The 19,851-nt window shown below is 40.5% G+C and overlaps 1 protein-coding gene across 3 annotated transcripts in view; it reads right to left on the bottom strand.

Moving 5' to 3' along the window:
• LOC122740626 (nebulin related anchoring protein) overlaps positions 1 to 19,851 on the bottom strand; it is an 84,298-nt gene that overhangs the window by 25,488 nt on the left and 38,959 nt on the right. For 2 of the 3 annotated variants that reach the window (XM_043983066.1, XM_043983067.1), the window contains exons 21-29: positions 18,520 to 18,618; positions 16,745 to 16,849; positions 15,591 to 15,698; positions 13,817 to 14,128; positions 12,531 to 12,635; positions 8,310 to 8,408; positions 6,292 to 6,396; positions 4,060 to 4,167; positions 2,451 to 2,564 (exon numbers count right to left, since the gene is read on the bottom strand). In XM_043983066.1, the coding sequence (XP_043839001.1) occupies positions 2,451 to 2,564; positions 4,060 to 4,167; positions 6,292 to 6,396; positions 8,310 to 8,408; positions 12,531 to 12,635; positions 13,817 to 14,128; positions 15,591 to 15,698; positions 16,745 to 16,849; positions 18,520 to 18,618 (1,155 nt within the window). The remainder of the gene's footprint in view (positions 1 to 2,450; positions 2,565 to 4,059; positions 4,168 to 6,291; positions 6,397 to 8,309; positions 8,409 to 12,530; positions 12,636 to 13,816; positions 14,129 to 15,590; positions 15,699 to 16,744; positions 16,850 to 18,519; positions 18,619 to 19,851) is intronic. The other variant, XM_043983068.1, reaches the window with a different exon arrangement.

Below are 19,851 nucleotides of genomic sequence, written 5' to 3'. Positions count from 1 at the left end.
AAATCCTTAATCCTGTACACTAGAAGGGGGTGGGGTAAAGTAGGAAGGAGAGGTAAGCAACAGGTACACTCTGACCAGGCCATCCCTAAGACCAAGAGAAAATACTACTGCCTACGTATCTCCCCACTGGCAATATTTTAAATTAGGTTAATCACAAAATTGGAAGAGACCTCAGAGATGATCGTATCTAACCTATATCTGAACAAGAAATAACTCTCTACAACCTTCGTTCCAAAAGTGTTTTAAAGATTTCTAATATTAGGGAATCCACTAACTCCCAGTAAAGTCTGTCCTTTTACTGGATGGCCTGAATTGTTAGGAAGCTTTTTTTCCTTTGTTAAGTTGTTATGTAAAAAACATAAAAATGCAATCTTCTGTCAATCTGCTCCCTGCAATTTTCATCTATGACCTCAGTCCTGCCCTTGAGAGACAAGGGCAGTTATCACAGCTCCAAAAGGGAAGCCTTCTGGAATTTTCTGCCAGTTAACCTACCCACCCCCACACCCAACACTCTCACCAGTTATCATTTGGCATCATGAAACCTAATGAAGATAATCACTTCTGGCTAACTTGAAAGAGAAAAGGGGCAGCTAGGTGGCGCAGTGGATAGAGCACCAGCCCTGGAGTCAGGAGTACCTGAGTTCAAATCCGGCCTCAGACACTTGACACTTACTAGCTGTGTGACCCTGGGCAAGTCACTTAACCCTAATTGCCTCACTAAAAAAAGAGAGAGAGAGAGAGAAAAGAGGTCACACAGCCTGAGGAAGGAGTATACCATGGGCACAAGGAAAGCCATTTCTAGGCAACCAACTCCAGTCTTCCCCCTGCTTTATGTGTTCACTGTACTTATATAAACTGATATCATTATGTATCATGACTTAGCAGCAGATGCCTAGCCTGCCCAGGTCTCCCCTCACCATCCTTGCTTGCCTTTCTGCCACCCTGTCTGACTCTCTCCAAAGCACAGGGTTTGGATCAGCTGCCTTGACCTGCTGTACGGAATGTCTTGTGCTGCTCAGCATCATAAGATCATAGACTACGAGTTTCCTTTCACGAAATGACTAATATAGAAACGTGTTTTTACATGATTGCGTATGTATAACCTATATCAGATTGCTTACAGTCTCAGGGAGGGAGGAACAAAGGGAGGGAGAGATAGAATTTGGAACTTAAAACTTTACAAAATGAATGTTAAAATATTTTACATGAAATTGGAGGGAAAAAACATATATATATATGTATATATATATATATATATATATATATTGGGTGGGGCAATGAGGGTTAAGTGACTTGCCAGGTTACATAGCTAGTAAGTGTCAAATGTCTGAGGCCAGATTTGAACTCAGGTCCTCCTGAATCCAGGGCCAGTGCTTTATCCACTGTGCCACCTAGCTGCCCTGGAAAATATTTTTTTAAAAAGATCATAGTGTTAGAACTAAAAGAGACATTAGCGCCCTCTGGTCCATTTCCCTCATTTCACAGAAAAGGAAACTGAAGTCCTAAGTGACTCACCCAGCATTAATTATGTACATTTGCAGTAAGCAGCAGGGCCAGGATTTGAACTTCTGATTCCAAATCCAGTACTCTTGCCACTATGGTAACATTGTAAATGCATTATAACAAAATCCTATCCTGGGATCACAAAACCCTCTGTAAAACCATCTGGCTGATCCTTCATTTGTAACATGTCATATTATTTCTACGGAACTAACTGCCCCCTGTAATGTTGTTTCCCCAAACATTATGTTTCCCTAGAATCAATTAACAACATTAAACAAAGTATGTCCAATATTGTCTCCTCTAGGGATAGCCTCTCTGAGCATGAAGGCAGACAAATGAGGCAGAAAGAAGTCAAGCCCTGCTTCACACATGGCTGGCCAAGCTACATGTGTTCTAGAAAAGTCCAACATGCATTCACACAGATCCGCCCCATGTGAGATAATAGATGTCAAATCACTAAATGAACTACAATTACTGCAAGGCATAATTATGATGATATCCAAATGACAGTAAACCATAGAATGTTAGAGTTGAAAGGGGCTTTAGAGATTATTCATCCAACACCCTCATTTTATAGATGAAGAAACAGGGGACCCGGAGAGGGAAGCTAATCAGTGGAAGACCAACACTAGAACCCAGGTCGCCTGAATCTAGTACCCTTTTCACTGACCCATTCTGTGAATGTTGACATTTAAAATTTTTAAAAACCAAAAAAACAAGGGTTGGGTATTTTTTTTTTGGTCTTTTTACTTTGTGGGGGGGTGGTTTGCTTGGTTTTGTGGGGAGAGGGGACTTGTACATAGACCCTGAGGCTCAGTCAAGGTTCAGGTGTTTAATAATCTCAAAGATAAGCATATCATTTGTTCCAACAGACCCTCAGTCTTGGGTTCCCTGGGAATATTACTATGGGTGGGCTGACACATTCATTTACATTTTTTTCAACTTACATCACTTTGGACTGAGGTTGCGTGCACCGAATGTGAGAGGCTGATATCATCTTCCAAGCTTCGGGATCCAAGCATCTGCCCTTTCATTCTCTCAAACGCCTCTTTGTATTTGTACTAAGGGGAGAGAGAGAGAGAGGGGAAAAAAATAATAATACATAGGTGACAAGGGATGCAGAATGGAAGAGGTGGGTATTGGGCGAAAATGGTTTGTTCTTTTGACAGTCACCGAGTGAATGAGTTAAAAGAAAATGTGGTGCAGAAGTCAAGAGGTCTAGTCTTTTTTCATATGCAAGGCTCAGGAAGAGTAAAGGGCTCTGTTCTGTTCAGGGGAATGGCAGTAGATCTTTAGTAAATCAAATTCCAGTCTGGTTCTACCTGCTGGGACCTGGGTTGTCCTGCCTAGAAGAAGAAGGTGCATTGAACTGTTTGCAATTTCTTCCTGGGGGCTTTTTCAAGACAATGATAGATGGATGATAAATTCCATCTCCTTGGGGTCTGTGTTTATACTTAAAGCAATGAAGTGCTTTTTTTGTTGTTGCTTTTACAAAAAAAAATAGTGTGGGGGGGTGTCTCTCCCTAAGAGATGAACATGTTTTGCTAAGAAGAGAAGGTACTTGGTACAGGAGAAACAACACTGAACTTACTTGGAGAGTCTTAGTCCTAATTCTGCCACTTAACCCTTAACACTTAACTTTGACAAAAAAATTGTCACATAGGATTGCTATAAGGAAGGCACTTTGTAAACTAAAAAGGTGGGTATATACAGGGGAATTATTATTATTTTTATTTTGTTAAGAGTAGGTTCAGTGAACAGTTAGGTGGTGTAGTGGATAAAGCACCAGCCTGGGCAAGTCACTTAACCCTCATTGCCCCCGCAAAATAAAATAAAATAAAAAGAATAGGTTCAGAAAGTGAGAACATCTCCGAATATGGGTGGGGTGGTGAACCTTATGCATCCATATAACCCTCTCAGATAAACCTGCAGCCCCAGAGGTGGAAGTCAGAGAGAGGTAGTAGCAAACTAGATATGGCAACAGCTGGGGCGGGGGTGGTTGGCAGCAGTGGAATGGACCCAGCTCATATTCGAGGCATCCAACAGGACATCTTCTCTAATCCTCTTACATTATTACTCTCTCTCACTCCTCAAATTATCTTGGTTTTTTTTTTGTTTGGGTTTTTTTTGGGGGGTTAAGGCAATTAGGGTTAAGTGACTTGCCCAGGGTCACACAGCTAGTAAGTGTCAAGTGTCTGAGACCGGATTTGAACTCAGGTCCTCCTGACTCCAGGGCCAGTGCTCTATCCATTGTGCCACCTAGCTGCCCCTTCAAATTATCTTGTATATATTTAATTCTTTACATGTAAGCTCCATGAGGGTAGGCCTTATTTTCAGTTTTGTCTCTGTATGCTTCATACCCAGCATGATGCCTTGCAGACAGTAGGTACCTAATACATGCTTGTTTTATAAGATTCAATGGATTTTTGAAAAAAAGAAGAAGTCAATTCATTGGTTTGGAACATGTGTAAATATACATAGATAGAGAAAATGAGGCAGGAATTTGAGAGAAAAGGATCAAAACTTTTTGTCAAGGTAATTATACCAAAAACTCACATCACTTATGATTTCACTTGATATCTTTGCAGCCTGGAATGGAAGGGCATCTAACCTCAGTTTATAGCCACCATCTCTAAGCTTGCTCCAGGATTCTTTGTATCGTGTCTAAAAAAAATAATGAGCACAAATTAATTTCTTCATTTGACCTGAAGGCTTCCTAACTACTAAGTTACCAAAATGCATTCATTAATTCACTCATCTATCCATCCAACAAATATTATTGAATGATTACTGTTCCATTCAATAAACATTTGCATTGGGAATGTGCTTTCATTGGCTTCCCATTACAACTATAGATTCCTCAGGCTTAAAATAATAAATTCTCTCTATTTTTATTTCTTTTTTGTCAGGGACAGAGTCAATCTATGATGCCATCAATGTGAGGAACTCCTCTTAAAGATGTAATTTATACAGAATGTTGCTTGGGACACAAAGAGGGTAAGAACCTTGCCCATGATCACACAAACAGAGGCAAGCCCTGAACTTGGGTCTCCCTGATTCCATGACTGGTGTTCTATTCAATACACCATGTTGCCTGTCAAGAAAGTAAATATTGCCTATATCTAAAGAAGTCTATATTATATAAATATAAATAAGCTAAATATTGCCTAATATATAGCTTTGTGTCATCTCTTACGTTATCGTATATTATTGTTTATCTTTTTGTGTTTACCTATCTTATCTCCCTCTCCAAACTATAAGCATCTGGGAAGCATAGACTATGTATTATATTTTCATTTCACTCCACCATGACCCAACCCTCTGGAACAGTGCCTTGCACATAGAGTCACTCAAAAACATGTAGACAGCCACAATTTCATTGGTATATATACCTGCTCTGAAATCAGCTCCAAAGCTTTTGATGACTCATTAGGCCATCATCACCACCCCCATAACCTTCATCACCACTATCATCATTACCTTCGCCATCACCATCACCATCATCACCATCATTAATGACAACCACTTATTAAGTGTTCTTTCTGTGTCAGGCACTGTACTAAGTTCTGAATATGCAAATAAAGGCAAAAACATAATCCCCGCCCTCAATGAGTTTCCATTCTAATGGAGAAAACAACATGTAAATATCTATGTATCTCTAAGGCATATATAGTGTAGGGGCAGCTAGGTGGCGCAGTGGATAAAATCTGGTCTCAAACACTTGACACTTAATAGCTGTGTGACCCTGGGCAAGTCATTGCCCCACCAAAAAAAAAAAAAAGACATATATAGTGTAAATGGAAGTAGCCTCAGAAGGAAGGCACCTGGGGTGGGGGAGTGGAGGGACTGGGAAAAGACCCCTTGCAAAAGATGGGATGTGAGCTGAATCTTGAAAGAAGACAGGAAAGACAGGAAACAGCAGAAGAGGGAGGAAATTCTGAGAGGATGGCCAGTAAATAAACATAGAGTCAAGAGGCAAATTGTTATGTACAAGGAATGGCAAGAGAGCTAGTGTTTTGGGGTCATAGAATATCAGGAGGAGAGTGAAATATAAGAAGACTGGAAAAGTGGGGAGAGGCCAGCCTGTGAAAGGCTTTAAAAGCCAAAACAGAAGATCTTGTATTTGCTCCTGCACCTAAGAGGACCGAGTAAGCCACCCCCAAAGTTTAATGAGTAAAGGGTGACATGATCAGATCTACTCTTTTTTTTTTAAGTGAGGCAATTGGGGTTAAGTGACTTGCCCAGGGTCACACAGCTAGTAAGTGTTAAGTGTCTGAGGCCAGATTTGAACTCAGGTACTCCTGACTCCAGGGCCAGTGCTCTATCCACTGCACCATCTAGCTGCCCCAGATCTACTCTTTAGGAAGATCACTTTGGCAGCTGAGTAGAGGAGGAGTGACTGGATTGGGGAGTGACTTGAGATAACACACGCTACATATACATCCATGCTTTCCCATTCTAATCCCCTAGAATAAGTGTCCTTCATGCAAAGAGAGATTTCTCCTTCTTTCCAAGAAAAGTGCTTCTTTTCTCAAAATTATTATTTTTAAAATATAGAAATAGATATTCTCTTTTTTTGTGAGGCAATTGGGGTTAAGTGACTTGCCTAGGGTCACACAGCTAGTAAGTGTCAAGTGTCTGAGGCCAGATTTGAACTCAGGTCCTCCTAAATCCAGGGCTGGTGCTCTATCCACTAGGCCACCTAGCTGCCCCTATTTACTTTTCTTTTTTTAGATATTCTCTTGCTAAAAAAAAAAAAATAGCATCCTTCTCCAAAGTTGACCTCACCTCACTAATGTTCATGGCGTTCAGTTTGGCCAGGAGTACTTCAGGGAGGTCAGCAGTCTGAGTGTAATGATGTTTTATGTCTTCTCCATGCTCCCTGTATAGCCTCTGTAAACAGGGAGAAGTTTCTGATTAAAAATGGAGTTCATCCCATAGTGCTACTCTAGCTATCAAGTGACCAAGTTCAAGAGATGCAAATGTCTACTTGGACCCGGATGTCAATATCCCGCCCCTGTCTCCTTCGATACTCCACAATCTCACTGGAACATTTCTCTGACTTTCTCACTGTTCAGAACCTGACAGGCTTAGACCTCTCCTTCTGAAGAATGCATAGACTTTAGAGGTGGAAAGGGCCTCCTCAGAGGTCATCTAGACCAACCCCCTCAGTTTATAGATGAGGAAGAAAGAAGCTCAGAAAGGCCAAGTGATTTGCCCAGTCACACAGTTAGAAAGAGAGCTGCCTTTCAGTCCAGGTCCTCTGATTCTAAATTTAGGGTTCTTTCAACAGTTATGACTATAAGATGGGGGGCCAAGGAAACATATAATGATTATATTCATCTTCAAGCTACTAGCATATAGCAGACTTGAAAAGTCACCAGAGAAGATGACCACTCCCTCAATAATTTTAATTTAAGTTTTCACTGCATTTGATTCTACCTACAATCCCTCCCACATATCTACTCTAATCTAGACCATGCTCACACTGCACTGGACCCAGTCTTATGATTAACCTAGCAGTAAATGTGGGCACCCTGGTATGGTGTCTCTGGTCTTTCCCGTTTAAACTATAAAATATTCTGGGCTAGGCTAGGCTGGCCTGTCCCAGCCCCCAAATCTTATTTAATGAGTCCAGGTTTCTAAATATCACAGCAGTGCCCCCTAGAGTTAGTTAACTAGAGGATCTGGCAGGTTTTCGACATGGAAAAGATTCTGTTTCACCATCAACCTTCCCCAGTTTTCAATGTTTATTTTTTTTGAGTCTAAAATAAAGACAGACACAATTCATTGCCTTTACAATTTGGAAGTATTAAAATGAACCTCAGATTATTCCAGAATGTCAAACCAATGAAGTACAGTAACAACAACAAACATCTGTTCATTTTGGAAATGCAATGGGGAATTTGGCTCCCACCTAAACTTTCCAAAATGTACTACTTAGTGGGAAATTAAGATGGTTTGAAAATATTTTAGGCATGTCTACACAGGACATAGCGAAGAAGGCAGAGGCAAAGCAAAGTGAGGAAAATGTCTCATTGCAGGCAACCAAACTAGAGTAATGTCACTTACAGAGAATTTTTATAATTCTAAATATGGAATCATCGCGCTAGGAGGGGCCTTAAAAATAATGTAGTCCAATCCCATCATTTTGCAGATAAGCCCCACTGAAGTCCAAAGAATTTCGATGTGTGAGGTAAACTAAACAAATGTCAGATCTTCATTTTACTCTGTGCTGTGGAGATAGGCACAATGCCAAATTCTGATTGAATTTGTTTCGTTTCTTATCAGGACTCAGAAATGAAGGGGATGGAGAAACATTTTAAAAATTAAACTTAGTATACTCAGAGCACACTCAGATCATTTTCCAGCACTGAAGGTGCCCGGCCTTTGAATCTCAGTGTAGCACTAGGTATGCTTTTCATATGTTATAGCCAAAAGACAAAAAGGATAACAAACAAAAATATAAATAAAAAGTCTTGCTCTAAAAATGGTATCTTTTTTAAAAAAGGATTGGTATAAAGGGGGGTGGAGAATAGGGGAACATCAAAACAGAAAATAATGCAGAGAACACAAATTTGGATAGGAATAATAGACCCCTGCTTCTCATCATAAAGAAAATAACACCAGTTTCCATACCAATGAAAAGCCACCCCATTCTAAGTCCACCTCTCTAGCTAGCACACAAAAGTTTGCTCATCCTTAGGATGACAGGGAGAGCAAGGCTGAGAAACACTTTGGCTTCCATGGGGTTGCTGAAAGAGGATCCCACTCTATAATCATAATGTATATACATTATAACTTACATCCACTGCTTGGGTATAACTAATTCTAGCCTGGACCATCTCAGGAGTGTCTTTAATACTGGTAAACTTCAAAGCCCACGGATGCTGACGGTACTTCTTCTGTTGAGCAGAAAAAGATCAAAGCTGTGAATTTTGTGTGGTTCTTTCATGCCATTTGAAAGAGAAAAATCATAGGTTGCTTGAGATTAGAGTGAATTTGTGAACATAATTATAATTCTACTTCCTCCATCTTTATGTCCTGGGTGCCTTCGGGTTAATATTTGTTTCAATTTCAGCATAACCTTGTGTCAATTAACATTAAAGTAGTTCTACCTGATACAAAGAGAACACCTCAAAATTAGGTTATCCCAGTAAAACACTATAAGAGCCACACTTAGAAATGGGCTTTTAAAGGCTTCAAATACTATGTAGTGTGTTGTTTACATATTTTTAGTTCCTCTAAGCAAAAAAAAAAAAAATTCTGGAACGGTTACATTTAACATCTGAAGTTTTCTATTCTCTTCCCACACAGGAGCATTGGGCAGAGTCAAAAACAGCTCACTTAACATGCCAGGGAACACAGACTGTGCAGCCATTTCTAAGTCCCATTTAGGCCCTTCACACAGTAGGCTCTCAGAAATGTTTATTATAACAAAGATAAGAGTAATACTGTTATTAAAAAGGGGTCATGGCAGAATGTAGGAGACCTTACAACATCCATTTATTCATTCAACAAGTATTTTAAACACTTGTCACATATGGGACCTTGTATTGGGGAGGCTATAAACAAAAATAAGAAAAAATATAAACCATGATAATTCAACATTAGGTCACCAAAATGACATTTACCTGATTTTAAGTGTTCCTGAAAAACTGAGTGGAAATGAATTAACAAACAAACAAACATGCAAGTTAGCAAACCATATTCGCAATGAACCGGGCTAATTATTATTTTAAAGAACTTTGAAGTGATGCCTTTTTATAACTAACTTATTTACCCTTTCTAAAAGCAAGGCCCACCTCAATATACTTTCCCCATCTGGCCAATTTATTTAAAGGGCAAGCAAGGTAATGGCATCATTTCTCTCACTGTCTATTTCTAGCTACTCACTTGTCTCTGGGCCAGAAAGATTAGAGGGTGCTTTTTCTTCTGCCCAAAGAAAATTCTTGAGTCAATATGCCTGAGTGTGCTGTGGCTGCCTCTGTGTTCTGTGACTCTCACCGGTATTCAGCTTTCATCCTGAAATGGTAGAGGTCTGTCCAGATGGGACAGATCTAGTACAGCTTGAGAATCAGGATGATGCAGTAGAACAGGGCTAGGATCTCTGTTACTATCTATGTGACCTTGGGAAAGTGACTCAACTTTACCGAACCTCATTTTCTCATTGGTAAAAGGAGGGGGTTCGATCAGTTGACCTCTGAAATACTTTCCAGTTCTAAATATACCTGTGGCCAGAGCCATCTGATTGAAAGTGGCTGGGGACTGCCTGTGAAATATTGCAAAAGTTTAACTATCTTCTTTAAAATCGCAGCACCATTAAAGATTGGAATCTTGCAAGAAGCTAAGCAAATTCATTTGTTCAGGCTCTAACATTAGGTAAAGAACTAAAGGTACTATCGGATAATTCTATCCAAAAAAAAAAAAAACAACCATATATATGAGGGGAAGGGGTGGCAAAAAAAATCAGGCAATTGAAGAAAATGCATTTTTTAAACAATGAAATTTAAATGAGCATAACTCTCCATTTCATCTCATATGTGGACATGATTTTTTAACTAATTATTATGAATTCTAGCGCAAGGAATATGTTCTTATAAGAGACCCATGTTGTTCCTTGGACATGGCTGCCATCCCAAGGGTGCCTCCCCTGAATTTCATGAACCAGCCTGTGGTAAAACCAAAAAGTCTTTTGTGGGCCATGGGCTCGTTGGCTCCTTGGGAACAAGGACTGTGGAGGTTTTTAATTTTTTTTAATTTTGTTTTTGTATCCCTAGCACCATAGTAGGTGCTTAATAAATGTTTGTTGATTAATTGAGATGACACAAAACAGGCCAACAAAAGCCAGGGGTGTCATAGAAATCAATCAATCAACAAGTTATCTATTTGTGCTTACTATATGGCAGATATTGTGCTATTTAGTAGGGATACAAAGAAAATGACAAAAAACCTTCCTGTCCTCAAGTAATTAATAACAATAATAAACATTTATGTAATACTTACTATGTGCCAGTTACTGTGCTAAGTAATTGACAGTTATTATCTCATTTGATGCTTACAACAATTCCAAGGAGGTGGGTGCTATTATTATCCCCATTTTACAGGTGACAAAACTGAGGCAAACAGAGATAAGGGACCTGTCCAGGGTCACGTAGCTAATAAATGGCAGAAGTCACATTTGAACTCAGGAATTCTTGACTCTAGGCCCGGTGCTCTATCCACTGCACCACCGAGCTGTCAGATATAACAAATACATAAATCTTTACAGGGAAGGAAAGGAGGGAGAAAGGTAAGAAAGAATGAAGGAAGGAAAGGAGGAGGGGGGAAGGGACTAAACAAGCATTCCATTTATTAGGTGCCTAATCTCAGGGCAGATAGGTGGTACAGTGGATAAAGCACTGGCCCTGGAGTCAGGAAGCCCTGAGTTCAAATCTCACCTCAGACACTTACTAGCTGTGTGACCCTGGGCAAGTCACTTCACCCCAGTTGCCTTAAACATCCAGGGCCATCTCCAGTCACTCTCCGGTATATCTCACCACTGGACCCAGATGGCTCTGGAGGAGAAAGTGAAGCTGGTGACTTTGCACAGCCCTCCTTCACTTAAATTCAATTCAGTGCAAGTCATGACATCACCCAATGTCATGGTCCTCTTCGAGAAGGAAGGACAAACAATGGAACAGATAGAAGATAGCCTTAAAGAGAAAGCACTAAAAATGCAACTTTGTCCTGTTAAATGGGAATCTATTCCCCAGGAAGGTGCAACGTAAAGACCTAAACACCTTTATGTTTTCACAATCTACTCATAAACTAAAATGGCCACTAGGGGTCAGACTGCCATTCCCAGAAAGGCAGATCAAGGGATTTTACAATTCTATTTATATGCATATGTCTTCTCACCCCTACCGGACTATAAGACCTTTGAGGGCAGTGACTAGGCATCTCAGTGCCCGGCACAATGTGTTTAATTTTTTTGACATAAGGTCCTAATATGTTGCTCTGTTTTTGTCACCACTAGACTTAGTTTCAAGGTCTTCAGGCTGTTGTGAAAATGCAGATTTTCCCTCCCCTCGGGCTGTGACCTAAAGTCCATTAAGGACAGGAGCAGACAGAGATTAGGGTCTGGGACATTCACTGATGTTAGTCTCCGCGGTTCCCTTCCTTGCCTCTGTGCTCGGCCCTACCCAGTGAGGGCTGGTGTTATCCCTGCAGCCCGTAGTCTTATTGAGCTGCCTACAGCACTGAGTTGTGGGGTCACACGGCCAAGATGTGTTAGCGATGGAACTTAAACCCAAGTCTTCCAAAGATAGCTCTCCGCCCACTGTACCACACTGCCTCTTTACATTCCGTAGTTGCTTTTAAATGCTTATTGAATTGAACCCTGCTGACCTTAATTCTAGCTCCTTGTCTGACTCCCAAAGATTGCTTCCACTAGGTTGTCCTCCAATGTGAAACACCCTTCCCTAAACAGTAGTGCAATTAGTACAGAGAACATGCGGATGGACGCCTTAGGGAAGAGTACATTTAGTCTGGCTAACCCTGGATAGCCTCAGTATTAAAATGCAGGTGAGATACCCAAAGGGCTGAATTATACAGAGTGCTGGGCACTCCATGGATGTCTAAGGGGTTTGGGGAGCAAGGGGAGGAGGGGAGGAATGGAGAAATGTGTGCATAAAGTGACAAAAGGGCTTTCTGGGTGCAATAAATGTATCTTTTCATCATCTCTCCTATGTTGCTTCATTAAAAAGGTAAGTTAGTGGGTAGCAATTGAGCGCTGTTTGATTGCCATTATTATTCATAATATCATTTGTCACCTACTTTGTTTTTGCAAAGGCTATATGGGCTCCTACTGGCGTGTGTTTGGTATGTGGTTTCCCTCTAATTACCAGTCCTAGTCTGGGTTTGGAGTCCTTTCATGTGGCATTGCCTTTTTCTTTGCCTTTTGAGTGGAAATGATTTTAATTTTATACAGGAATTTTGCACACATAATGCAGCCAGTTCTGTTACATGCTGTCACGAAATCTCACCTCACTAATGAGTTCTCCTGCCTTCTTAGCCTGTTCCACATTTAATGACCCAGTGGCTATCCATCCGGCTCCTTTCATCCAGTTCAAATCGGCTCTATATTGGTTCTGACAAAGAAAAAATGCACCATTGTTGGTGCTCAGACATTTAAAGCACCATTAAAGGATCCCGACATAGCCCAGAGACCAACTGAGTCAAATTAGCTCCTGCTTTTGTTTTATCTGCTTCTGCACAGTCACAGGTAGAGCCTCCCCCCCTCCTCAAAAATATTAAATTAATTTTTAAAAATTGGAGCCATCCCTGCTTAGGATGACTTTATGAGATACCCAGCAATATGAGGGCGGGGGGAGAACTCAACCTTTTTCCTCATTATTGACTTCAATCCTGACTCCAGCAGCTGAAAGGAGCAGATCTCATTGTCTGTCTTACCAGTTTTCTTCTTTAAAATGACATGCAGGGGAGAAGAAAATGAGAATGTGCAACCGAACGCAGGTGGAAAACTATTTGATGGAATTTCACAAGACATTCAATGCTTCCTGTGGTTTCAGTTCCTTCCTACACATCTCCATGGGGCAAAATATTCCTTTACTTGCTTGCCATTATACAAGGAGTTTTAATGGGAATGGTCATTTAAATGGATCCCTCATTGAAACTAGTTCACCTATCTACCAAGGAGTTAACCACACTGGTGAGGATATATCTCCTCCCAAAGTGCAATATTCAGCAGCATCTGTCCTGATGCTTTGATTCAAGGCCATTACTGGGCCATATTGAGCTAGATAAAAAGAAGTACAACTAGGGGTCAGGAGAGCAAAGAAGGGGGGAAATAGACAATAATTTTCACAGTTGAGGCTACCATTTCCTGGAAGGGTAGTGTAGGTAAAACAATCTATCAGCCAATAAATAAACATTTGTTAAGGGCCTTCTACATTGCCAGGCCCTTCCCCCAACAGCCCATAAAGCAGAGCCCACAAAATTCCCACCTCCCCCACCACACATACATATATACACTTCTACATGGGAAAAATGTGAATATGGAAATGTTCTGTGAATATTTGAAACTGTTGTGAAAATAACCCATGAAAAAGAAGATAGCCCTACAACTTCTTTGCTGGTAGAAACCTAAGCTTGTTGACTGCACGGGTAGGAGCACAATCACTGAGAAACTAAACGTTTTTAATTGGATCTATAAACAGGGGCTTCAATCTAAAGGTTGTATAGACCCTACACACACAGTTATTTTGAATGGATGGTAATCAGGGAGTATCATTTAAAACAAGTAACTTACATCACTTTGCAAGCCATACGCCTTCTTTGCCCATTCCACCTTCATGTCTGTTGGCAAACTGGTAAATTGATGCAGGGCTGTCTTATATCCTATGTCTGTGGCTAAATGTTGGGCCTTCTGGGCATGGACAAGGTGGATCATATCCATCGGAACATGGCACTGAGTTTTGATATCCTCAAATCTTCTCTTGTATTCCAGATCACTCTGCAACTTGGACACTTGGAGAGAATGAGCCATCTGAGAATCACCCTGTACACCCTTGGCTCCAATCAATTTGCCTCTGGACTTCTCGTAGTCCTCCTTATATTTAATCTAATGGGAAGAAAGCACAGAAGGATACATAAGATCTTCCCTGAGAAATGGTGGCATCTCAGCCTATAGTCCAAATAGGTTAAAAAACAAAACCCCAGAATATTTGAAACCCAGATCAAGCCTGATGGAGCATGTTTCTATAAATCCCATTCAGTGAATGTCTACTGAACACCTACTATGTTCAAAGCCCTATACTAGGCCTGAGGGAGCTACAAAGATGAAAAGACACAGTCTTTGCCTTCAAGGCAATCTGGTAGGGGAGAGAAAACAGACGCTCAAGGAAATATAACACAAAGTAGAATAATAATTGTTTAAGTACAAAAAAAGTACTCTAGGAGTTTGTTAGGTTTCCTCTATAACAGAGAGTCTTGACTGGTGGTCTTAACTTAGAGAAAAAATAACACCTCGATTTTTACTCATCTCTAACTGAAATTTAGGATTTCATTGAATAATTTAGAAGCATTGTTCTGAGAAGTAGGCTTCATTAGATTGCCAAAGGGGTCCATGTCAGACAAAAGTGGTTAAGAATCTTGACTCTATACCAATCAAAGGTAAGTCAGATACTCAGCAATGTAGAACAGATATGTGTGTGTGTGTGTGTGTGTGTGTGTGTGTGTGTATAATAGTCTGGGGGAAAAAACTCTGAAGTAGGAATGGAAGCTAGAGGCATCAAATAGAAGCCTCAGACACTTATTAGCTGTGTCACCTTGGATAAGTCACTTAACCTCTGTTTGCTTTAGTTTCCTCATCTGTAAAAGGAGGCTAATATTATTGCCATTTTCACAGGGTTATCACGAGGAGCAAATGAAAAATATGCAAAACGTGAAAGCCTAAACAAATGTTGGCTGTTATTATGTATGTGAAAGTCTTTTAATTTAAAAGTATTACATGAATGTAAAGATCAGTATTACTTTTATTAGTATCAGGATATTAGGATTCTAGTTCCACGTCTGACTATGTGACCTTGGGCAAGTTACTTGATATAATAATAACAATGGCTCATATTTACATAGTGATTTTTGTAATCTCATTTGGCTTTCACAAGACTGAGATATATGCCTTTTTTGTCCACATATTAAAGACGCAAAAACTGAGACAAAAGAAGTTACTGTCTCGGGCAGAATTCAAACCCAGATCTTCCTGCCTACAAATCCAGCATGTTCTTGGATTTGAAGTCAAAAGACGTAGATTCAAATCTTGCCTGTGCTTCACAAACACACGTGAGACCCTGAGCAAGGCATTTGACACCTCTCTGGGCTTTTGTATTATCTCTAAAATGAGAGAATTGAACTAGATGATCTCTAAGTCTCTTCTCACTGTAAATCCTAGGATTTCTTCTCTCTGATGCTCTCTTTATTGCTTGGAAAAATGAAAGACTGCACCTACATGGTCTCTAAAGTCTCGGAAGACTGTAATAGTCCGTGATTCAATTATCCATTCTCAAACTCCAGTAACCACTCACATCACTTGCTAGGTCCCTCTTGGCCTTGGCTGACAGAAAAGACAAGGAGTCCAGACGAAGTTCAAATCCTTTCGCCTTCTGTTTCTCCCAGCTGCTCTTATACAGTTTCTAAAGAGATATCAATTTTTTAAAAATTAATCTTTAGGTGAGAGGTTGGCTTCTGACTGCTTAATAGCCTCATTAAGGAAGGGAAATTTAATCACCAAATGTCACCTGCCAATACCTAATAACAATGATACTCATTAAAACTATGTGAGAAATAAAAGTATTGGTTCTTAAGTCACCTAATAGGGAATAATTTACAATTCTCTAAACTATCCACAGTTTTATGTAATCCACAAGTATTTATTAGGCCCCTCTGTATTGTAACGATGGGAATGACGCCACCTGCTGGAGACTTAACTGTCGAAAAGTTCCGCCATGAAGCAAAAGTCTTTGAGGGCAAGACCAGGAGTCTTTTCTTTGGCATCAGGAAGTGATGTTTGCTAATATCCAATTTTAAATCTCACAGTATAGGACACTGTGCTAGGGTACCAAGAGAGAAATATAATGTTCACAGAAGACATGGGCCCCTGCTTTCATGGGAGTTTACAATCTTGTAGTAATTAGGACATTTCTCTCAATGGGTGATATAGGAATAATTGAGTTATGTTACCAAATAACTCCTCCAAAGCACCCTTCCCTCACCCCATCCTTAAGAGCTGATCAGAAATAAAAAATAAGAATGAGAAGTAGGACAACCCCCTAGGACTTAGTTTGTAAGAGTGCAATCTGTGTTGTTGGAGGGGCTTTCCATGCTGGTAGTTCCCCAAATTACCAGATGTTTCTTGGACTCACAAATGAGTTAGATTAGGATCTAGTCCAATCACATAATACATGTTACCTTGGTTGGCACTAACATATTGTCTGAGTCAGTCTTTTGTCCACAGAATTTCAAATGAAGCAGGTCTCATAAAATCCCATTTAAAGAAAAAAAGGGGAGTGGCTAGGTGGCACAGTGGATAGAGCACCAGCCCTGGAGTCAGGAGTACCTGAGTTCAAATCCGGCCTCAGACACTTAACACTTACTAGTTGTGTGACCCCGGGCAAGTCACTTAACCCCAATTGCCTCACTAAAAAAAAAAGAGTACGAAATTCAATGCCTCTCCTGGTACCTCACTGAGATGCTGGGCATTAGCTCTGGCCTGCAGGAAGAGTGGCTCATCTTTGCTGATGGTGTATTGATGAAGACAATGTTCATTCCCCGACTTGTAAGCCACCTAGCCAACCAAAGCAAAATGTCAGCAGAAGAATTGACTCAATTCAATAAGCATATAATACATGGGAAGCACTGTGTATTTTACCTCCATGTATATAACTGATATTCACAATTTGTATCACTTCATAGGAAAAAGGGGCCAACAGTCATTTGGTAGTACATTGTCTTTCCCTTAGTATCATGGGTAGGTGACTACCTTTGTAACTTCTACTCATTGCTCCTGTTTCCACATTCTAGTACTAAGCAAGATAAGTTTAATCTTTCTTCCATTTGACAGTTCTTCAGATGCTTGAAGCCAGCAGCATACTATTCTTCCCTCCACCACCACCTTCCATCAGTGCTTTCAACAGATCCCCATATGGCATGATCTTAACACCCCTTGTCAACCAGGTTGCCCACTGCTTGACACTCTTCATTTTACCAATGTCTTTCTTAAAATGTAGTGTCCCTGGGGCAGCTAGGTGGTACAGTGGATAGAGCACCAGCCCTGGATTCAGGAGGACCTGAGTTCAAATCCGGCCTCAGACACTTAACACTTACTGGCTGTGTGACCCTGGGCAAGTCACTTAACCCCAATTGCCTCACACCCCCCCCCCAAAAATAAAGTAGTGTCCTGAACTGAACATAGTATACTTAAATTTTGGCTTGACCAGGGTATAATATAGAGAACCATGGCTTCCCTAGTCCTGGGAACCATGCATCTTTTAATGTAGTCTCAGATTACATTTGTTTTATTGGCTGACATATTATATTTGTTGAGCTTGTAGTCCATTAAGACTCCCAGATATTTTTCAGATGAACTATTGCCTGACCAAAGGCATATTATAAAATACATTGTAAAGTTGACTTTTTTTTAACCCATGGAATACTTTTAATTTCCCCCTAGTAAATCCTATCCATTCCAACTTTGTTTCGCTTACAAATTTGATAAGTGGGTCTTCTATGTGTGTTTTTGTTCCTAACTCACTAATAAAAAATGCCAAACAAAGAGAGACCCTGAGCCCATAATTAATGACCTCCATTACAAGTTGACATGGATTAGATATAGTTGGGTTTACCAAGAGAAGGAGAAAGACTCAAGTCAGCTTCACCAAAACTAAAGGCTAACTTTGGTTTGGAACTCAAAGACATCCTCATGTGTGTGTCATGAAGATGGTGGGGATTGGGGACTCCAGGAAGCTAGTCTTGTAGAGGAAGTTTGAAAGTCATACTATAAAAAGACAGCCCATTTTGATCCTTGTGCACCTTCTTAGGCAGCTACTGTACCTATCCCTAGGAATTCACCAGGCTCAGGATGGAAGAGATTAATGCAGAGGGGAGGCAAGGTGACATAGGAGAGTAGAAAAAACACTTGACTGGAAGCCCAAGTCTGAGTCTCTGCTCATCTATACACATGGTAGATTATTTCACCCCACCAGACCAGGTTTTCCCATCTAAAAATTGGGCAACATATTTCAGGGGAGAGGCAACATGGTACCATGGATTGGGTGTGAGCTATGTGGGCCTTAGCAAGTCATCTGATAACCTCTTCCCTCGGTTTCTTCATCTACAATATAAGGAGGTTGGACTTGATGACCTTTAAGGCCCCTTCCAGTTCTTAATCGATGAGATCGACCCCTAAGGTCCCTCTACTGCTAACATTCTTATTCCAAGGGATACGTCAGTACTTACATTACTCTGAAGCTCCTGGCTTCTCTTGGCATGTTCCATCTGGGAACTGTCAGTAACACTGGTGAACTTCAGAGCATCGGCTCTTTGTCTGTACTTCTTCTGTTTAAAAAGGAAAGGAAAATACCATGACAAAATGATACTACTGAGCATGTGTACCTCCTTTTCAATTAAATAAATCCTTATTGGGTATTCCTTACAATTTCTTAAAGGATGGAGGCATTGTTGCACGCAGTGCTTAGCATAGTGCTTGGCACATAGTAGGTTCTTGATAAATGTTGATTGAGTAATTGATCCATAAATTTAAATATGACCCTCAATTACTTATATATTGTAGGGGACTCATAAAGGGAAGGATACCCCCCACCCCCATCCTTGTTGGGTCTGGGATTTGCCATTGCTAAAGGAGATATTTTACCTTTATGTGGTACAGTCCCCAAAACTAACTGCACACCCCATATTATATTCACCTTAGAAATTATGGAACTGGCATAGAAATGTAAGATAATTTCCCCAGAAACACATAGGAAATTGGAGAGAGGATGGGGTCAAGATTAGCATTCAATTGTTACTGCCTCTAAGAATTTTTCACCCCCCTTGACTATGAGCAGGACTGAGTCAGAAGTATCTAAGCCAAATGGGGAATCTAACTGTCACTTTGTGGTTTTAGCACGTTTCATAATGAACTGAGTTACAAGGACCCAAGTGGGTGTTTTTCTTCTCTCTGCCCTCCTCTGTATCATGAGTTGCCCAATTTATCTCAGCTCCCAAGAGAATGGTCAATACCACGGGAGGTTTTTAGTATAGGGAACTCTCAATCTAGAACGCCTTTTACTTTCCAGATCAGCAATTCACCTGTGATTTATAATGTTATAGAGTTTCCTGGGGCACCAAGAGGTTATATGACTTGGCCGTAGTCTCATAGTATGTGTCAGAGGTATAGCTTGGACTCTGATCTTACTGACTCCCTACCCACTCTGCCCTGCTGACTCTCCCTGTTGGAGATAAGAAGGCATAAAGTCCAACCTCAGCTTAAGCTCTTGGAGAATGCTTGCATTCAGCTCTCCTGGCCCAGGAACATGAATCCTGTCCAAGATTCCAGTGTCCCCCTAAAGCCTGGCAGAGGCCACACAAGTTTCCAAATGCAGTGCCCTTCAAAAGTCTCTTATTACCTTCTACTCTCTGCTTGTTTTATGGGGGTTTAAATTTCTCACACTTCAAGTCAGAAGGAAATTTGTTGCTAAGGTAAGAGAAACACATCTCTTAGGTGAACTTCAAAGAGTTTTAGAGACCTGTATAATACAAATCTTTTAAGTGGAATTAGAATTCAAATGC

The sequence above is a fragment of the Dromiciops gliroides genome, chromosome 2 (assembly GCF_019393635.1).
Source record: "Dromiciops gliroides isolate mDroGli1 chromosome 2, mDroGli1.pri, whole genome shotgun sequence".
NCBI lineage: Eukaryota > Metazoa > Chordata > Mammalia > Microbiotheria > Microbiotheriidae > Dromiciops > Dromiciops gliroides.
The sequence above is the reverse complement of the archived record's forward strand: the minus strand, read 5'-3'. Positions and strand labels throughout refer to the sequence as shown.